The sequence below is a fragment of the Bos indicus x Bos taurus genome, chromosome 8, assembly GCF_003369695.1.
Source record: "Bos indicus x Bos taurus breed Angus x Brahman F1 hybrid chromosome 8, Bos_hybrid_MaternalHap_v2.0, whole genome shotgun sequence".
In the NCBI taxonomy this organism is placed as follows: domain Eukaryota; kingdom Metazoa; phylum Chordata; class Mammalia; order Artiodactyla; family Bovidae; genus Bos; species Bos indicus x Bos taurus.
Window position 1 is genome coordinate 99,350,360 of NC_040083.1, and position 15,110 is coordinate 99,365,469.

A 15,110-nucleotide genomic window follows, 5' to 3' on the forward strand; every position below is an offset into this window, starting at 1 on the left:
GTTTATCTGTGAGCAAACACCCTCAAAAGACTTGTCCTCTGGAGATGGCGCTGGATGTAAAGAGAAAATGCAGCGTTTGAAGAAAGTGATGGGTCTTAGCCAGAAAGAAGTTCTGGATATACTGGAGAGGGATGTCAAATCTGGTGTTGGCTTGGATTTATGACCCAAACAGCTCCACCGATGCCTGTTATAAAAAGAAAGGGAAAACAATCAATCAGTTAAACTGCTTCAGTCTTTGGGAAGAGTAGTAATTGCTCTTCAAGTGACAGGTGAAACCTCCCTGAACGTTGAAAAGGTGATTTAGTAGAAACTGTAAGAATTTTCCCAGGAAAGAGGTAATTTAAAGAAATTTGATGTGCATACCTTTAAAAATGCCTTAAGTCTTACATTTATCAGATCAAGCACTTGAATAGGTCACATTGGTTTCTCCCCCACCCTACCTCCTTATGTTTATTTCATTTTATGAAGGAAAGTTTGCTTATGAATGTTGGAAATTCTAGCAGCCTCCTCCTGGATGGTAGGAGGTATTTTGTTTGTTTTTGCCTTTTATTTCCTTTTAGACTGGATCTTCTCCATCTCTTATATCCAGCCCAGGGCGTGGCATAAAGGATGCACTTTAGTACTGTCTCCTGTTTTAGTAAACTGAAAATGAAAGTTGCTCAGCTATGTCCGACTCTTTGGGACCCGGTGGACTATACTGTCCATGGAATTCTCCAGGCCAGAATACTGGAGTGGGTAGCCATTCCCTTCTCCAGGGGATCTTCCCAATCCAGGGGTCGAACCCAGGTCTCCCATTTTAGTAAAGAAGAGGTAAAATATTTTAATGACCAGATCCTACTTTTCCTTTAAGAGACTGAGTATATAAGTAACAATTCTCAGTGTTTCAGCCCAGAACATTACAGGATAATGTTAAGAACAGATTGCCCTTTACAAAGGACCTTTATATACTTTATCTCATTCAGCACTTCCCTTTTCAGATGAGGAAACTGAGGTTCAGAGTGGTTAAATGACTTGCCCAAGGCTTTACAGCTATTAAGTGGTCAAACCTGGCCAAAGAAGCACCTATAACTACAAAATCTGCACCTACAAACTCGTGGTTGTCTTTCTAACCCACATTTGACCCCACAGAGGGATGGCCTATGTTCAGCTGTACGCTGTCCTTGGCCAATTTGACCGCCGAGGATCCTGCCATCTGAGGCACGTGGGCAAGGTAGCCCTTCCCAGTGGGAAATGTCCCCATGTCGAGTTCAGGCTTTTGGCACGAGCCAGAAGGCAGGACGTGCTGGGGCCGGGCTTTCTACCTGAGGCCCTTGGGCTGGGGTCTGCAGGTCCCCAGTGAGCACGTGTCCACCTGGGCGCACCAACCCAGCGTCCTAGCGGTTCCCGTGCGCCCCGGGTGCCCACCCGCACGCGCGGTGCCTGGCCGCTCCTGGGGGAGCCCCCACTCCCTGCGGCTTCAGCCCGGGTGGCTCCCGCCCGCCTAGAGCCGCCCGGGGGCCGTGGCCGCGGGTCCCCCACACCCCAGGGGCGGAGCGAGGCGCGGAGACGTCAGGGCGGAGAACGAGCGCGGGGCGAGCGCGCCCTCCCGGCGGCTGCCCGCGGCCCACGTCCCCGACTGGCGCGGCCGGCGGCCGGGAGATGCAGGGAGCGGCAGCGCTGGGGCGCAGCCAGGCGGCGGGCCGGGCGGGGGCCAGACGCTGAGCCGGGCGAGCCAGCCGCGCGCACAGCTCTGCCCGCCACCCCCGGAGCAGATCCCCGGCCGCCCGTAGGCTTTCCGTGGGGTTCTAGCAAAGCTCCCCCCCGGGGTGCCCATCAATTTCCTCGGGTGACTACAGCGTGTGTTTTGTTTTTCTTTCTTCTTTCCCTCGCTGTGTGCCCTTCTCCAGGATGGCAGAGGCGGAATTGCACAAGGAAAGGCTGCAAGCCATAGCAGTAAGTCCACTTTCATTTTATTTTCTTGCTCTATTGTCTGGGATGGGAAAGGACCCCGAGTACGGCGGGGCCGTCGACATTCCAGCACAGTAGCCACAGGACATGTGTTTTGGGGATAAAAGTCTGTCAAGGCTCAGCTACGCTGCGTTTTATTTTATAGTCTGTAGATGGAAAGCCCCAGGGCGCGCTTTGGGCTGGGGATTTGAATGTGGAAGATTGGCTTAGAAATAAGATGCTTGCTATTGGGCTTTGGGGAAAGACGAAAGAGAAGCATGGGGCGGGAGGGGGGACAATTCCTAGAATATTACCACCCAGTGCTCACTAATATTCTGACTTCAGATGCTGGAGAAGGCGGGAACGGTCACTAAAAACTGTGACTTCCACGCTCTCTGCGGAAGCTGTTGGTCTGCTAAGTGAAAAACCAGCAGTCCACTCCGCTGCCAGCCACGCGGTAGAACCTCCTCCCTGAAACCGAGAGTATTCATTTTCCCTGTTCTGTTTGAAATTGACAAGGGCACTGGCACAAAGCCACCACCTTGGGTGAGAGGAAGGTCTGGGGACTTCTTGGAACAACTGGGTCCTGGGAATAATATTCCAAGAGAGCCTCCTTCTTATCTGTGGTTCCTCAACCTATTTTCAGCATACAAAGGAACAACCAGTTTGGGCAAAGTTTAAGTGCACTCAGAAAAGTGTACCCAATGTGCATCTTGAGTATAAAGGAGAGCTCTCCAAGGCTGCCTAAATTTGAGTGGTCCTGCCCCAGTGTTGCCAATGATCCACAGATGTGGTATTTTTACTAGGGCCACCGCAGCTGGATTATATATTTCTTTTGCAGATGAAGGAATGATTACTGCTGCTCTATGAAATAATAGCAATTAAAAGAGAAGCTCCTTTAACATATTGGCATAAAAGAATCTCCAGACATTCTTCTACCTAAGTAAATTTTTTTTTGTCCAGGAGTTCCCTGGAAACACATATGAATTTGTTGGAGTAACAGCGTGTAATGTTTTGGAAGCAAAGTATATTAAAATGTTTTCAAAATCCTTTGGATGGATTCTTCACTGGGAAATGCACACAGGCTCTTCTTTTTCTTTTTAAAGAAGCATTTGATGTGGTCTCTGTGGCTCTGAGACCCTCTTTATCAAAGTCTTCAAATCTTAAATGTCTTGGAGACTTCACAGCTGAAGCGAGAAAGACGTTTGTTGGCATTGTTGAATGCTATAGCTTTTTTTGTCTGTTGGGCAATCTTTGAACTTGGTGTTTAGAACTCAGGAAGGCTTTCCCCCCTCCTGCCCCACCTTTTTTTCCCTTTCCCTCTGAGTGTGTGTATTTTGATGGTTAGTGAAGTTGTTTGTTTTCTAGAGTTTGTGGCCAGGCAGTGTGGCCAGTATGTCATGAACTGGGTAAGAATGGAGATATTCAGTTCTTGGTGCCATGTAGCTGGTGGATGTTTTATATAAACTGAATAATAGGCTGCTTTAACTGTCCATGTAGTGGCTGCTCCAGAGAGCATTCCATTGCTCCCATCAGTGGCCGCTGAAGGTTTCCAACAGTTGTCACATTTTCTGCCTTTGCATGACCAGCTTGTCTGGATGCCTGAGGAACAGCTGGGCCTCATGAAAGGGCTCGCTTTCCGAACAGGGAGCCAGTAGCAGCTTACACTTGGGCCACCCTTTGCCACGTGAGGCTGGGTCATTCCCAGCAGAGGCTAAATGGATTTTTGAGAAGGGTCTAGCCAGCCTTCTGGGATTCTTACGCCCGTGCAGTTGTGGAATTGAGTTTGTCCTGTACTTGGGAAACTGTAAATGATTCTCATGAATGATTCTGCCCTAACGAACATATCTTAGTGCAGATTTTCTAACAGCAAATTAACTCTGTGTATGTGTGAGAGAGAGAGGGAATTGAGGGGGCGGGGGGTGGAGGCGCTTGTGACCATGTCAGCTGTTCTGTATCCTGCTTTGACCTAATGCATACTCTCCAAAATTTGCAAACCCTGAGTCTGTCTGCCACCTTCCTAGGGTTCTCAGGGGGCCCTCAGGAGCTCATGAGCCTGCTCCCAGAGCCTAGTCCTCCTGAAGTCTCTCTGGAGATGTGAAGGAGGAAGAGCAATGACTCTATCTCTTCACCAACTTGGGCGCCTCTCCAAGAGGAGATTCTCATCTGTAGGTTCTTGAATACTCTTCAGTCTACACCCTGGTCCCTTCATCTGTAAAGAGAGCTCATGAGTTCTGCTCTAGGGGCTGGCTGTAAGGTTTAGATATGGTGCAGGTGAAGGGCCTGGCATGCAGGGGCCAGCTGATGATCTTCAGCCAGAGCCGCCCATTCCTGTCTACCTGCTGCCTTGTCCTTGTGAGGACAAGAGGAAACATCTCTGAAACATAAAGAGCTTGAACAACCTTCTGTATCCTCTCCTTTACTCAATTGAAGGCCAGGGCTTGGCCCAGCATCAATTCCATCAGCTCCTCAGACCCAGGTGCAGAGATATGACTGGAGTATTCAGCCATCCAGCAGGTATTTACAAAGTGTCGTCTCTTGGAAGAAAGTGACAATGCCAAAAAGTCAGTGTCCCTAAGTTTCAGTCATCAGAGGGAAGACTTTGCCCTTTGCACACTTAAGTTCTGAAAAGGACCGATGTCCTGTGACCTATGTCATGTGATCATTGGTGGGATTTCCCCCTGCCACCTCCAGGGAATAAAATACTCAGAAACTATGAGTGCTTTAATTGAATCTTCCAGTTGAGTCCAGAGACTAATCAATGAGAAAAGATGAATCTCATCCTATTTCCTGCCAAAAGCGGAGCAAATGTTGACAAGTGTCTCTACTCCCAGGCTCTCATTCCATCAGTAGGGATGTTCCCAAAGCTGGAATTTTAGGAGAAAGCAAAATAATTCTGAGGCAGGATGAATGTGAGTGGTTATTCCAGGGAATAATAATACAGTTGCCATTTCTTGACCACCTTCTATTCAGCAAGGCCCTGTGTGTCATGCTTCTTTTCTTAACCTCAAGTTAATGGTTTAACATAAACAATTTCTAGCCAGTGGAAGGAGTACTTATGCAAATAAGCACACAGGTGGAGCAGGTAAACCAAGGAGCTGTAGAACACTTCCCCAGAGAGAGATTTGAGTGGGTCGTGGAGATTTGGTATAATAAAATATAAAATAACACACATACTTCCCCATGAGCAGAAGGAATGTATTTACTTGTTTGTTGTTAGTTTATCATTTATTTGGAACAGGTAGTAGAAGAAAGGGAAAGCCAACCACGTGAAGTTAAGTCAGTAGCCAAAGGCACCAACTCAGTGATAAGACTCAAGTGCATTTTTAACACAGATGATGTCATTTAATCCTGATGAGCTAATGGGGGAGGAACGTCTAGATTATCCATGTTTTAAAGAGCCCAACACAGAGAATGTCAAAGCCAGGATCAGAACCCAAATTGCAGGGCCCTGGAGCCTGTTTATTGACCACTGCCCAGAAATGCACCCCCCAAGATGGTAGCAGCATCTTGAGCTCCGCCCATGAGCTCGCTGTGTGGGTGGTTCTGGCAGCCCCTGTGCGAGCGGATGAGGGAGAAGACTGATTCAGTAGCATCGGGAAAGGCTGAGACAAACCAGGAGGCCACATCCTTTTGAGAGTCTTCCAGTGCATGGAAATACCCGATGGAAGCTCTAACCAAGTGAGTAACACGTTCCCTCGGGGAAGAAGCCATGGCGTCTCAGTGCAAACCAGTTTTGGGGGAGGATGTGTTATGTCTGCACGTCACAAAAAGAGGGTCTTCCTTGCGCTCAGGTGAAGATAACTGAATGTTTCAGAGATTGTCTTGAGTAAAAGCCCTCAGAGAGGTTCTCAGGCCATATGTGCTGAGGTGGCGCTAGTGGTCAAGAACCCACCTGCCAATGCAGGAGACGTAAGAGACTCAGGTTCAATCCTTGGTTCGGGAAGATTCCCTGGAGGAAGGCATGGTAACCCACTCCAGTATCCTTGCCTGGAGACTCTCATGGACAGAGGAACGTGGTGAGCTTACAGTCCATAGGGTCACAAAGAGTCAGACACGACTGAAGCAACTTGGCACACTCACAAGATGCCAATCCAACCTACGCTGGCTTTTTAGGGTATTTGGTTGCTTATTAAGAACTCAAACTCTGGAATAATAAAAACGATCTTTGGCGTTTGTGTAGCACTTTACAATTTACAAAAACCTGCATGTATTACCTTAATTCTGATCTGTGCTAGGCAGGACTCATTGTCTGCACTTTACAATAGAGTATGCAGAGGTGTCCGAAGAAGGCGATGGCACCCCACTCCAGTACTCTTGCCTGGAAAATCCCATGGATGGAGGAGCCTGGTAGGCTGCAGTCCATGGGGTCACGAAGAGTCAGACACGACTGAGCGACTTCACTTTCACTTTTCACTTTCATGCATTGGAGAAGGAAATGGCAACCCACTCCAATGTTCTTGCCTGGAGAATCCCAGGGACGGGGGAGCCTGGTGGGCTGCCATCTATGGGGTTGCACAGTGTCGGACACGACTGAAGTGACTTAGCAGCAGTAGCAGTAGCATGCAGAGGTCTGGGCTCACACAGTGAGAAGTAGAAGGGTTGTATCTCTCTCCTGACTCCTGATTCCTAGTATTGGTGGCATGTCTAGCTTTGGGCACGGGGTGCTCTGCTATGGGTGAGAGCTGCCTCTAGGATCCTTTAACTGGGGGCGGGGGGCAGAGGAGAGGGGGTTAGCTTTGGGGTATGTGTGCCTGGATGTGCCTCTGTGGAATCTGCCCTTTGGGGATTTCACTTTGGGCCCCTCTCCCCCTTAAAACTCTCCCCCAGGGGTTGCAGTTAGTGGCCTGTGGCCTCCACCTGCTCCCATTTTCTGTCCTGAGAAGGCCTGGATGTAGGTGGGTGGCTTAGGCTGGCTCTGCCCTGTACTTGCAAAGAGACAAGGCATTTCCTTGGCTTCATCTCTCAGTGTTGTTCTTGCCTCTGAGCAGGAAGACCTTGAGTATCAGAGTTGGAATGTGGACCAAAGGCTCAGGAAACCAGTCAGCCTGCTCTGATCCAGGCCACTTGGGTTGGCCTACCTGGCTTGGGCAGAAATCCTGGCTGCCGTTTGCATGGGATCCAGTCCAGCCTAGCTTCCCAGGTCAGGGATCCCTCAGAGGTTCTATAGACTCAAATCCAAGACTTATAGTAACACAAACTGTGGTTCTTGGGGAGACCATCCCTGTACATGTCCCCTATGAACCTCTGCATTGGCAGGCAGCTGGTAAGAGGATGGGAGAACTGAAGATGCCAGCCATACATTTGTTCATCTTCTTCCACGTAAATGGTACCCTGCTTCTAAAAGTTCAAGCTGAAGTTTAAAAAATGGTTTGCCCAGGACAGTGGTGCTGAGGAAGGGCTTGACCCAGATGACTCTGCAGGGCCGCCCAGTGGATAGATGCCACTTGGGGCACATTCAGGGTCGTTGCCAGGTCTGAGAGTGCCAAGGCAGGCCTTACACAAATATGCCCAAGGGTCATACACCTCTCTGACCAGTTATTTGTACCTATGAGTATTTCAGGCTTTAGCCTCTTGGGACAAAGAGCAGTTGCTCTGGCGAGTGCCCTGTGAAATAGACTGGTCATCATTTAAAAAGCCAAGCAGGGGGGCTTTTGGGTTATTATTTGCCAGTATTTAGAAGGAATCCAGGGCTCAGTAATAGCCCTTCTCCATTTCTCTGGGGTTTTCCAGTGCACTGGGGACCGCCACTGTTGATCCTTTGAACTACCCGAATTTCATCACTGATCCCCCTTGAGGATGTGGATCAACTTCCTTGGCAGTAAGAGTTGGTCCTCGTGTTGAGATATTGACTGAGAGAACAAATTGCATTGATGCACAGACACAGTGGTCCCCAAGGCTGTCAGTGCCTTGCACTCTGGCAAGTAACAAGCATGGATTCTGGCCTCTGAAAGCCTTGGCTCATATCCCGGCAGCCTTTCTGTTACTATCTGTGTGACCTTGCTCTTCCCCAGTTTCCTCATCTATAAGGTGGGGATAATGATAGTACTAGTCTCCTGGAATTGTTTTGAAGGTTATTTGACAGGTTTCATGGGAAATACTCAGTGCAAGCTTACAGAAATCACTCAACAAAAGTTTTCTTTTTATAGTAAGTGAATCAACAAATCGTAACGCACAATTTTTAAGGAGAAAATGGATGCAAAGGGTGAAAAATGAATTCTTTTCACCTCAACTGGTGAATTGCCACACTGAATTTCATGAATATAGTGACACCTTTGCAGTGCAGGAGGATACTAATAATAACAATGAAAAGGATTGTTTACAGTGAACAGGATTTGCAAGCCCAGAAGGACCTGGGAGCCAGCATGTAACATAAATGAGTGACACAGATTGAATGGGAAACTAAGGACCTGAAGGGAAGATACCTCTTCTCAGTGAAGGCACAGTTCATTTATACTAGATGTGAACGTGGGTCCTATGTTGTCACATCCACTGATTCTCAAGAGACAGATATCTTCCTTTTTAAAATGTGAGAACTCCCATTTCAAAATCAACTGGCTTAAAAAGTTTTTAAAAGTTTGTGGATGAAACGAAATTTCTTTTGGTCCACGGGTTGACCTTTTGTGACCTCCAGATATAAGTAGAGCTTTGAACATTACACTGTGATTTCTTTATGCATGGGCTTATTTGGGTTTCATAAGGATGCTATGAAGTAGTACTACCAGTCCCCCTTAGATCTCTCATAATGTTACAAAAGCAGGGTGCATTTTCAGCAGGGCTTTGTGAGTTTGGTGTCCAAATGTTTGGATCATTGGGAAAAGTGCATATTTGCTATATGTTGATATTAGCTCCTTTTAACCACTGACATTATTATAACTCAAAATTCATGTCTAGGTAGATGATGGCTTTCTCAAAATTGACAGAAAAGCTTAAAATACAGCATCTTGATGTGGGAAACTCCACTATCATAGAAGCATCTTTAACAAGATAGACAGACCATTTAGTGGTTAAGCCCTTGCCTTCCAATGCAGGGGGTGCGGGTTTGATCTCTGGTCAGGGAGCTCAGATTCCATATGCCTCATGACAGAAAAACCAAAACATAAAAAACAGAAGCAGTATTTTAACAAACTGGATAAAGACTTAGAACATGGTCCACATAAAAAATTTAAAAAAAAAAAGGTAGGCAAATTTGAGCCGTCACATGTTACCAGGTGTTTGAGATGATTTTAATATATCAGCCTTGAATTACAGACAATGTAGGGTGACTCAGCTGGGCTCAGGACTTCTAATAATAGCAGCGGCTGCTACTGGACATAGACTTTTGCTATGGACATAGACTGTACCATAGCAGTGGTACAGAACCGTGATTCTCAAACTGCAGTGCATTAGGATCACCTGGAGGGCTCCTTAGAAACACAGATTGCTGGGTCCTCCTCCTAGAGAGTTTGATTCAGTAGATCTGGGGTAGGGCCTGGGAATTTGCATTGCTAACAAGTTCCCAGGGTTTGCTGTTCCTAGCTGCAGCTGCTGTTCTAAGGAACACACGTTGAGTACCGCTGGTGAAGTGATAGAAGGCCAAGGGAGATGATGGCCTGGGTCTTCATAAGTATCACACACCCACTGCGACATGCCCAGGAGTTTGTGAAGTATGGATATCTTAAAGAGATGAGACGGAATAAGAGACCAAATTCAAGTGGGCTATAGCCCATGGGGTCACAAGAGAGTTGGGCGTGACTTAGTGACTAAACAATGATAACAAACCTAGCTCAGTTTGAAAGTGATGTAGTCGTGTCCCTCTTACGTCAATTGGCTGCTCAAGAGGAGATTTTGTTTGTCTTGGGTACTTGTTTTAATCTATTTGCGTGCGTGCGTGCGTGCTTAGTTGCTTCAGTCACGTCTAACTCTCTGCAACCCCAAGAAGTATAGTCCTCCAGGCTCCTCTGCCCATGGGATTTCCCAGCAAGAATATTGGAGCAGGTTGCCATTTCCTATTCTGGGAATCTTCCCAACCCAGGGATCAAACTTGTGTCTCTGGCGTCTTCTGCATTGGCAGGAGGGTTCTTTACCACTGAACCGCCTGGGAAGCCCACACGAAATGTGTATGATGCTCTAGATGGAGAAGTCCCAGAGCAGATCAGCAGTCAAGTCTTGTAGCAGCCTCTCCAGCCTGCAGGCCTGATTCTCAATGCAGCTGCTTCTCACGTGGGCAACTCTAATAGGAGGCCAGGGCAACTGAGGTTCACTTACTAAATGATGGTTAGTGATTCTCCTAAGTCACTCTGTGTGCACAAGCCGGGCTTGTCATTGCGGTGTCAAAGAGGAGTTTATTCTCGCCAAGATGTCCTCCAATCTTCCCTCATCCTAATTGTAGCATCCATTGTGTGAACCAGTGCTTCTTATTCAGATGGTTTCAGCCTCACCCAGGCTCTTAATTTGTCTTAAAACACAAAGGACAGAGGCCACACGTCGCAGAATGAGACCTAAGAGAACACGGATGGGCTGCTGGGTGATAGCCGCCCAGCATAAGGAGCTTTGTAGAGGAAAGTTTGCACACGAGCACTGTGGGTTTGGGCGAATACCGCACAGCTGAGACCTATTTCTGGCAGGAAATGCCGGCAGAAGCAGAGGTTTGTGGGGGTGGGGGTGCATGTTGGAGCTGCATATGTCCTTGGTTAATGGGTATGGCAGTCTTTTCCATTAGTCTCATGTTGAATTAGAATCCACAAAAGGAGATTATTAAACACACAGAGAGACGGACAGAGACAAGCCTTTAATCTATTTACATAATGCTTGAACGTATATTTAAAATACTTTGGAGCCGGTCTTTGACTCTAGTGTCCATGTTTCTGTAGCATCCTCTGAGCTTAGCTAGAAGAAGGAAATAGGGAACCTGGTCCCTTTCCCTTGCATAAAATGGGAGGGGGGAAGAAAAGCCACATGCGCTCCCAAGATAAAAGCCCTAGCAAAGGCTATGAGCCAGACCTCAAAACACATCTTCCAGCTCTTCGTTTCCCCTCTGGCAGCCCATTTCATTACCCTGCGGGCTTCCAGGCTCTTGACAGTCTGTGCACTAGCAAGATGTCTTCAAGGCATTTGTGAAACCTGCCCTTAGTTTTTCACTGCATGATACCGATTTACTTACTATTCTAGGTGGGTGGGATTTTTCCCCCTTTCTTCTAAATTATAACCAGTCATCAGAGGATTCACTTTATTTTTAAAGTCAGGGCTGAAACTTAAAACTTTGAGGGTTATAAAAAATGTTATTCTTAACAGAAAAACATAGGCTTGAAAACTTAACCCCTTGGTGGTAGCTAGGGGATCCTCATTCTCTGAGTTTGAGCAATGATGCCAACAATTTTTGAGACCAGTAAATATCACATGGGGCTTCAGGCTTGGGACCTGTGATACGTGTATGTCCTTATGTGATGGAGAGAGAAGCCAGATCTGGGAGAGGTACCTTTTGGCCAAGAGGCAAGGGGTCAATTCAGCGGCTCCCCTCTGGGCTCCTGGTTCATTTTTTTTTTTTAAACACATGCAAAAACAGTATGGTTGAGGATCATCTTTATTGTTAGTGATATATTATTTTACCTTTTTTTTTTGGCCACTCTGTGTAGCACATGGGATCTTAGTTTCCCGATAAGGGATTTGACTTGTCAGCTTGGGCTGATGATCCTTGCTGCTTCTAATGGGTCAGGAAATGGTTCAAAAATTTTCTTGCCATAGTGGGACTATGAGACATAAAGATTTGAAAAGTGGAAAAGAGTGTAGAGGTTCATCAAGAAGTTAAAAATAGAACTGCTATGTGATCCAACAATTTCACTTCTATGTATATATTACAAGGAAACAAAATTACTATCTTGGAAGAACATCTGCACTTCCATGTTCATTGCAGCCTTGTTCCCAGTAGCCAAGAGATTAAAACAACCTAAGTGTTCATTGACAGATGATTGAATAAGCAAAATGTGGTATATCTAGAGTGGAGTATTATTCAGCCTTTATAAAGAAAGACATCCTGCCATCTGTGACTAACATGGATGGACCCTGGAGGGCATTCTGCTAAGTGAAAAAAGCCAGACACAGAAAGATAAATACCTGTAATCTCACTTATATGTGGCATCTAAAAGAATATTGAACTTAGAGAGGAGAGTGGTAGATATTAGAGGGTGGGAAGTGGGGGAAAGGGGAGATGTTAATCAAAAGTAAAACTTTCAATTATAAATTGAATAAGTTCTAGAGTCCCAATATATAGCATGGTGACTGGTTAAAAACCATGTTACTACATACTTGAAATATGCCAAGAGAGTAGATCTCATGTGTTATGATTAAACACACAAAAATGGTAGCTGTGTGAGGTGATGGATATATGAATTAGCTTAATTATGATCTTTATTTCTCAATGTATATCAAAAATATGTTATACACTGTCAGTGTAGACAATTTTTTTTAATCATACCTTAAAGCTGGGGGAAAATGATCTGTTAAAAAAATGATCTGGAAAGCTTGAAGTTAGTATGAGTGGCCTTGAAAGGAAACACTGCTTATCCAGGAAACACACACACACTATAGGTAGTGATAAGCCCATCATCTGAGTGCTCATTTTTCTTTTCCAGCTGGTATGTAGGCAGCCGTGTCCATGAACAGTGAAATCTGAGCATATGTGTTTAGAATTTAGTGCTGGTCATCAAATAAAAGTTGCAGCAAAACCCAAAAGATATTTAACAGTAACTGAGATAGGTCTGTGGGGATGGGTCAGAAGGCAGGGCAGGTCCTGGGAGGCTGACTGTTGATATACTCTCTAGGTTGTCAGACAATGTAAAGTAAGTAGAAAAAAAAAAAAAGGAGAAAACAAATACTGTGTATTAATGCATATTTGTGGAATCTAGAAAAATGGCAAAGCAGAAATACAGATGTATAGAACAAACTTATGGACCCTGAAGGGGGAGGGGGGAGTGGGATGAAATGGAAGATTGGGATTAACATATATACACTATTAATAGTCTGTTGAGGGCTTCCCAGATGGCGCTAGTGGTAAAAAGCCTGCCTGCCAATGCAGGAGACCAAGAGACACGGGTTTGAACTCTGGGTCAGGAAGATTCCCCTGGAGAAGGTCATGGCTACCCACTCCAGTATTCTTGTCTGGAGAATCCCATGGACAGAGGAACCTGGTGGGCTATGACCCATAGGGTCACAAAGAGCAGACCCAGCTGAAGTGACTTAGCATGCATGCATAAAATAGATAATAAGAACCTACTGTATAGCTTAGGGAATGCTACTCAATGCTCTGTGGTGACTTAAATGGGAAGGAAATCCAAAAAAGGGGATATATGTGTATATATAGCTGTTTCACTGTACAGTAGAAACTAACACAGCATTGTGAGCAGCTATACTCCAATAAAAATTAATTTTAAAAAGAATATACTCTCTAACTCTACCAGCTACTAGAAATAAGACTCTGGCAGCCTCATCACTCCCCGTCCTTATTCACACGGGAGTGAGAATGATAAATGTCTGATCAGCATTGGATCTGATGGCCATGATGAAGAGGAAGTACTGGGCTTGACAACACAGAGGAAGCTAAGGTGAAAGTAATTTCAATTGCTCAGTCCCTGTCTGCTCTCTTCCCTTACTGCCATCATTACTTTCTGTCCTGGCATGTCCCGGCCTCTAGAGGATTCCAGTTCTCATCTGCCCTGAGCTCAGGTCCACAAAGCAAATCTTGAAGCAAAATGGCTTAGCAGTGTGGGGAACAGGAGGGGAGCATCTCCCCTATAGGGAGACAGGGCACCCCAGGGCTCAGAAAGCAAGTCAAAGACTGCAACTTGATTCTATAGCTTTCTTTCAGTGGGAGGAAGGGTCTCCCAGGTCCTGAGAGTTTCCCTTGGGCCAGACAGCTGGCTGAATGCCTTATATTGGGCGTTAAAACCTCAATTGAGCCCAGGTGGCAGGCTGACGTGGTGGCTGAGCCTGTGGGACTCTGCTGACTGGAGAGAGTGGGCTCCCCAGGCAGTACTCAACTCCAGCTGATGGGCACTTTATGGGAATACAACTCAAGGATCTTGTATTGTTCAAGGGCATCTGGAAATCCAGCTTTTGAAGGAAGTCTGTTGATATTTATATCATAACCATTGAAGCACTGTGTGGGCAAACCAAACACAGATTTTAATCCAGTGTGGGCTGGATTCATTCCTCACCCCTCACCCCTTCCCGATCCCCACCCCAGGCCCCCAGTTTCCCACTTCGCCTTGCACAACAATATTGTATTTAATTCTAAAGCTGGTAGTATGCGGAGATGATAGGATGATAGTATTACGGTTGAAGCTAAGTCAAATGTAGGTGTGTTTAGTCCTGTTGGGCAAATAAATGGGCAGCCTGCCAGAAACCCATCGAGGACTACCTTAGGAGGACCATAAGAAAAATGTAGTCTCAGGTAGAGTCAGTATTGCTACTTAGATCGGTTCCTTATCCAGCATGCTGGGCCAACTCCCCAGTTCTCTGTAAGAAATAACAAGTGAAAACACTCCTTAAAAATGAAATTAACATAGAGCAAAAGTCACCTTTTTTGATGTACACATCTCCGAATTTTGTAAGATGTAGATTTATGTAACTGCCAGCACACTCAGGATGCAGAACAGTCCATCAGCCCTCAGGACTCCCCCAGGAAGCACTGCTTTTCAAACTCTGTACACATTGGAATGTTGGAATGTAAGTAGTTCTCCTTGTCTCCACCTTGTACCCTGACTTTAAGGCTTCTGAAAATCACTTAGAGGTTAGAGGGTTAACCAGAACAAGTTCTTGCTTTTCCCCAATAAATACCTTCTGCTTCAGCCTGGTTTGTTTTTTCTGCTCTAGCCTCTACTAGAGTTATCACATTTAGCAACTAAAATTATAGGATGCCCAATTATTGCATGGGACACACTTTTATACTAAACAAATGATTTGTTGTTTGTTTGAATTCAGATTTAACTGGGCATCCTATATTTTACCTGGCAAGCTCATCCCCTTCACATATATGCCGCGTTCACAACTGAGTTCAGAACCCACTTTTTCTGGGTCTGTTTCACTCTTCCATGTAAATATGAAAATACTCAGTGGTTTTATTTTTTTCTAGTCCTTATTTCATTTTTTAAACCACTATGAGGTACCATTTCACACCAGTCAGAATGGCTGCGATCCAAAAGTCTACA

General features: G+C 45.8%; 1 protein-coding gene across 6 annotated transcripts in view; it reads left to right on the forward strand.

Annotated features, from left to right (window-relative positions):
* AKAP2 (A-kinase anchoring protein 2) overlaps positions 1 to 15,110 on the forward strand; it is a 515,799-nt gene that overhangs the window by 133,807 nt on the left and 366,882 nt on the right. For all 6 annotated transcript variants that reach the window (XM_027550476.1, XM_027550479.1, XM_027550477.1 and 3 more), the window contains exon 2: positions 1,887 to 1,932. In XM_027550476.1, the coding sequence (XP_027406277.1) occupies positions 1,887 to 1,932 (46 nt within the window). The remainder of the gene's footprint in view (positions 1 to 1,886; positions 1,933 to 15,110) is intronic.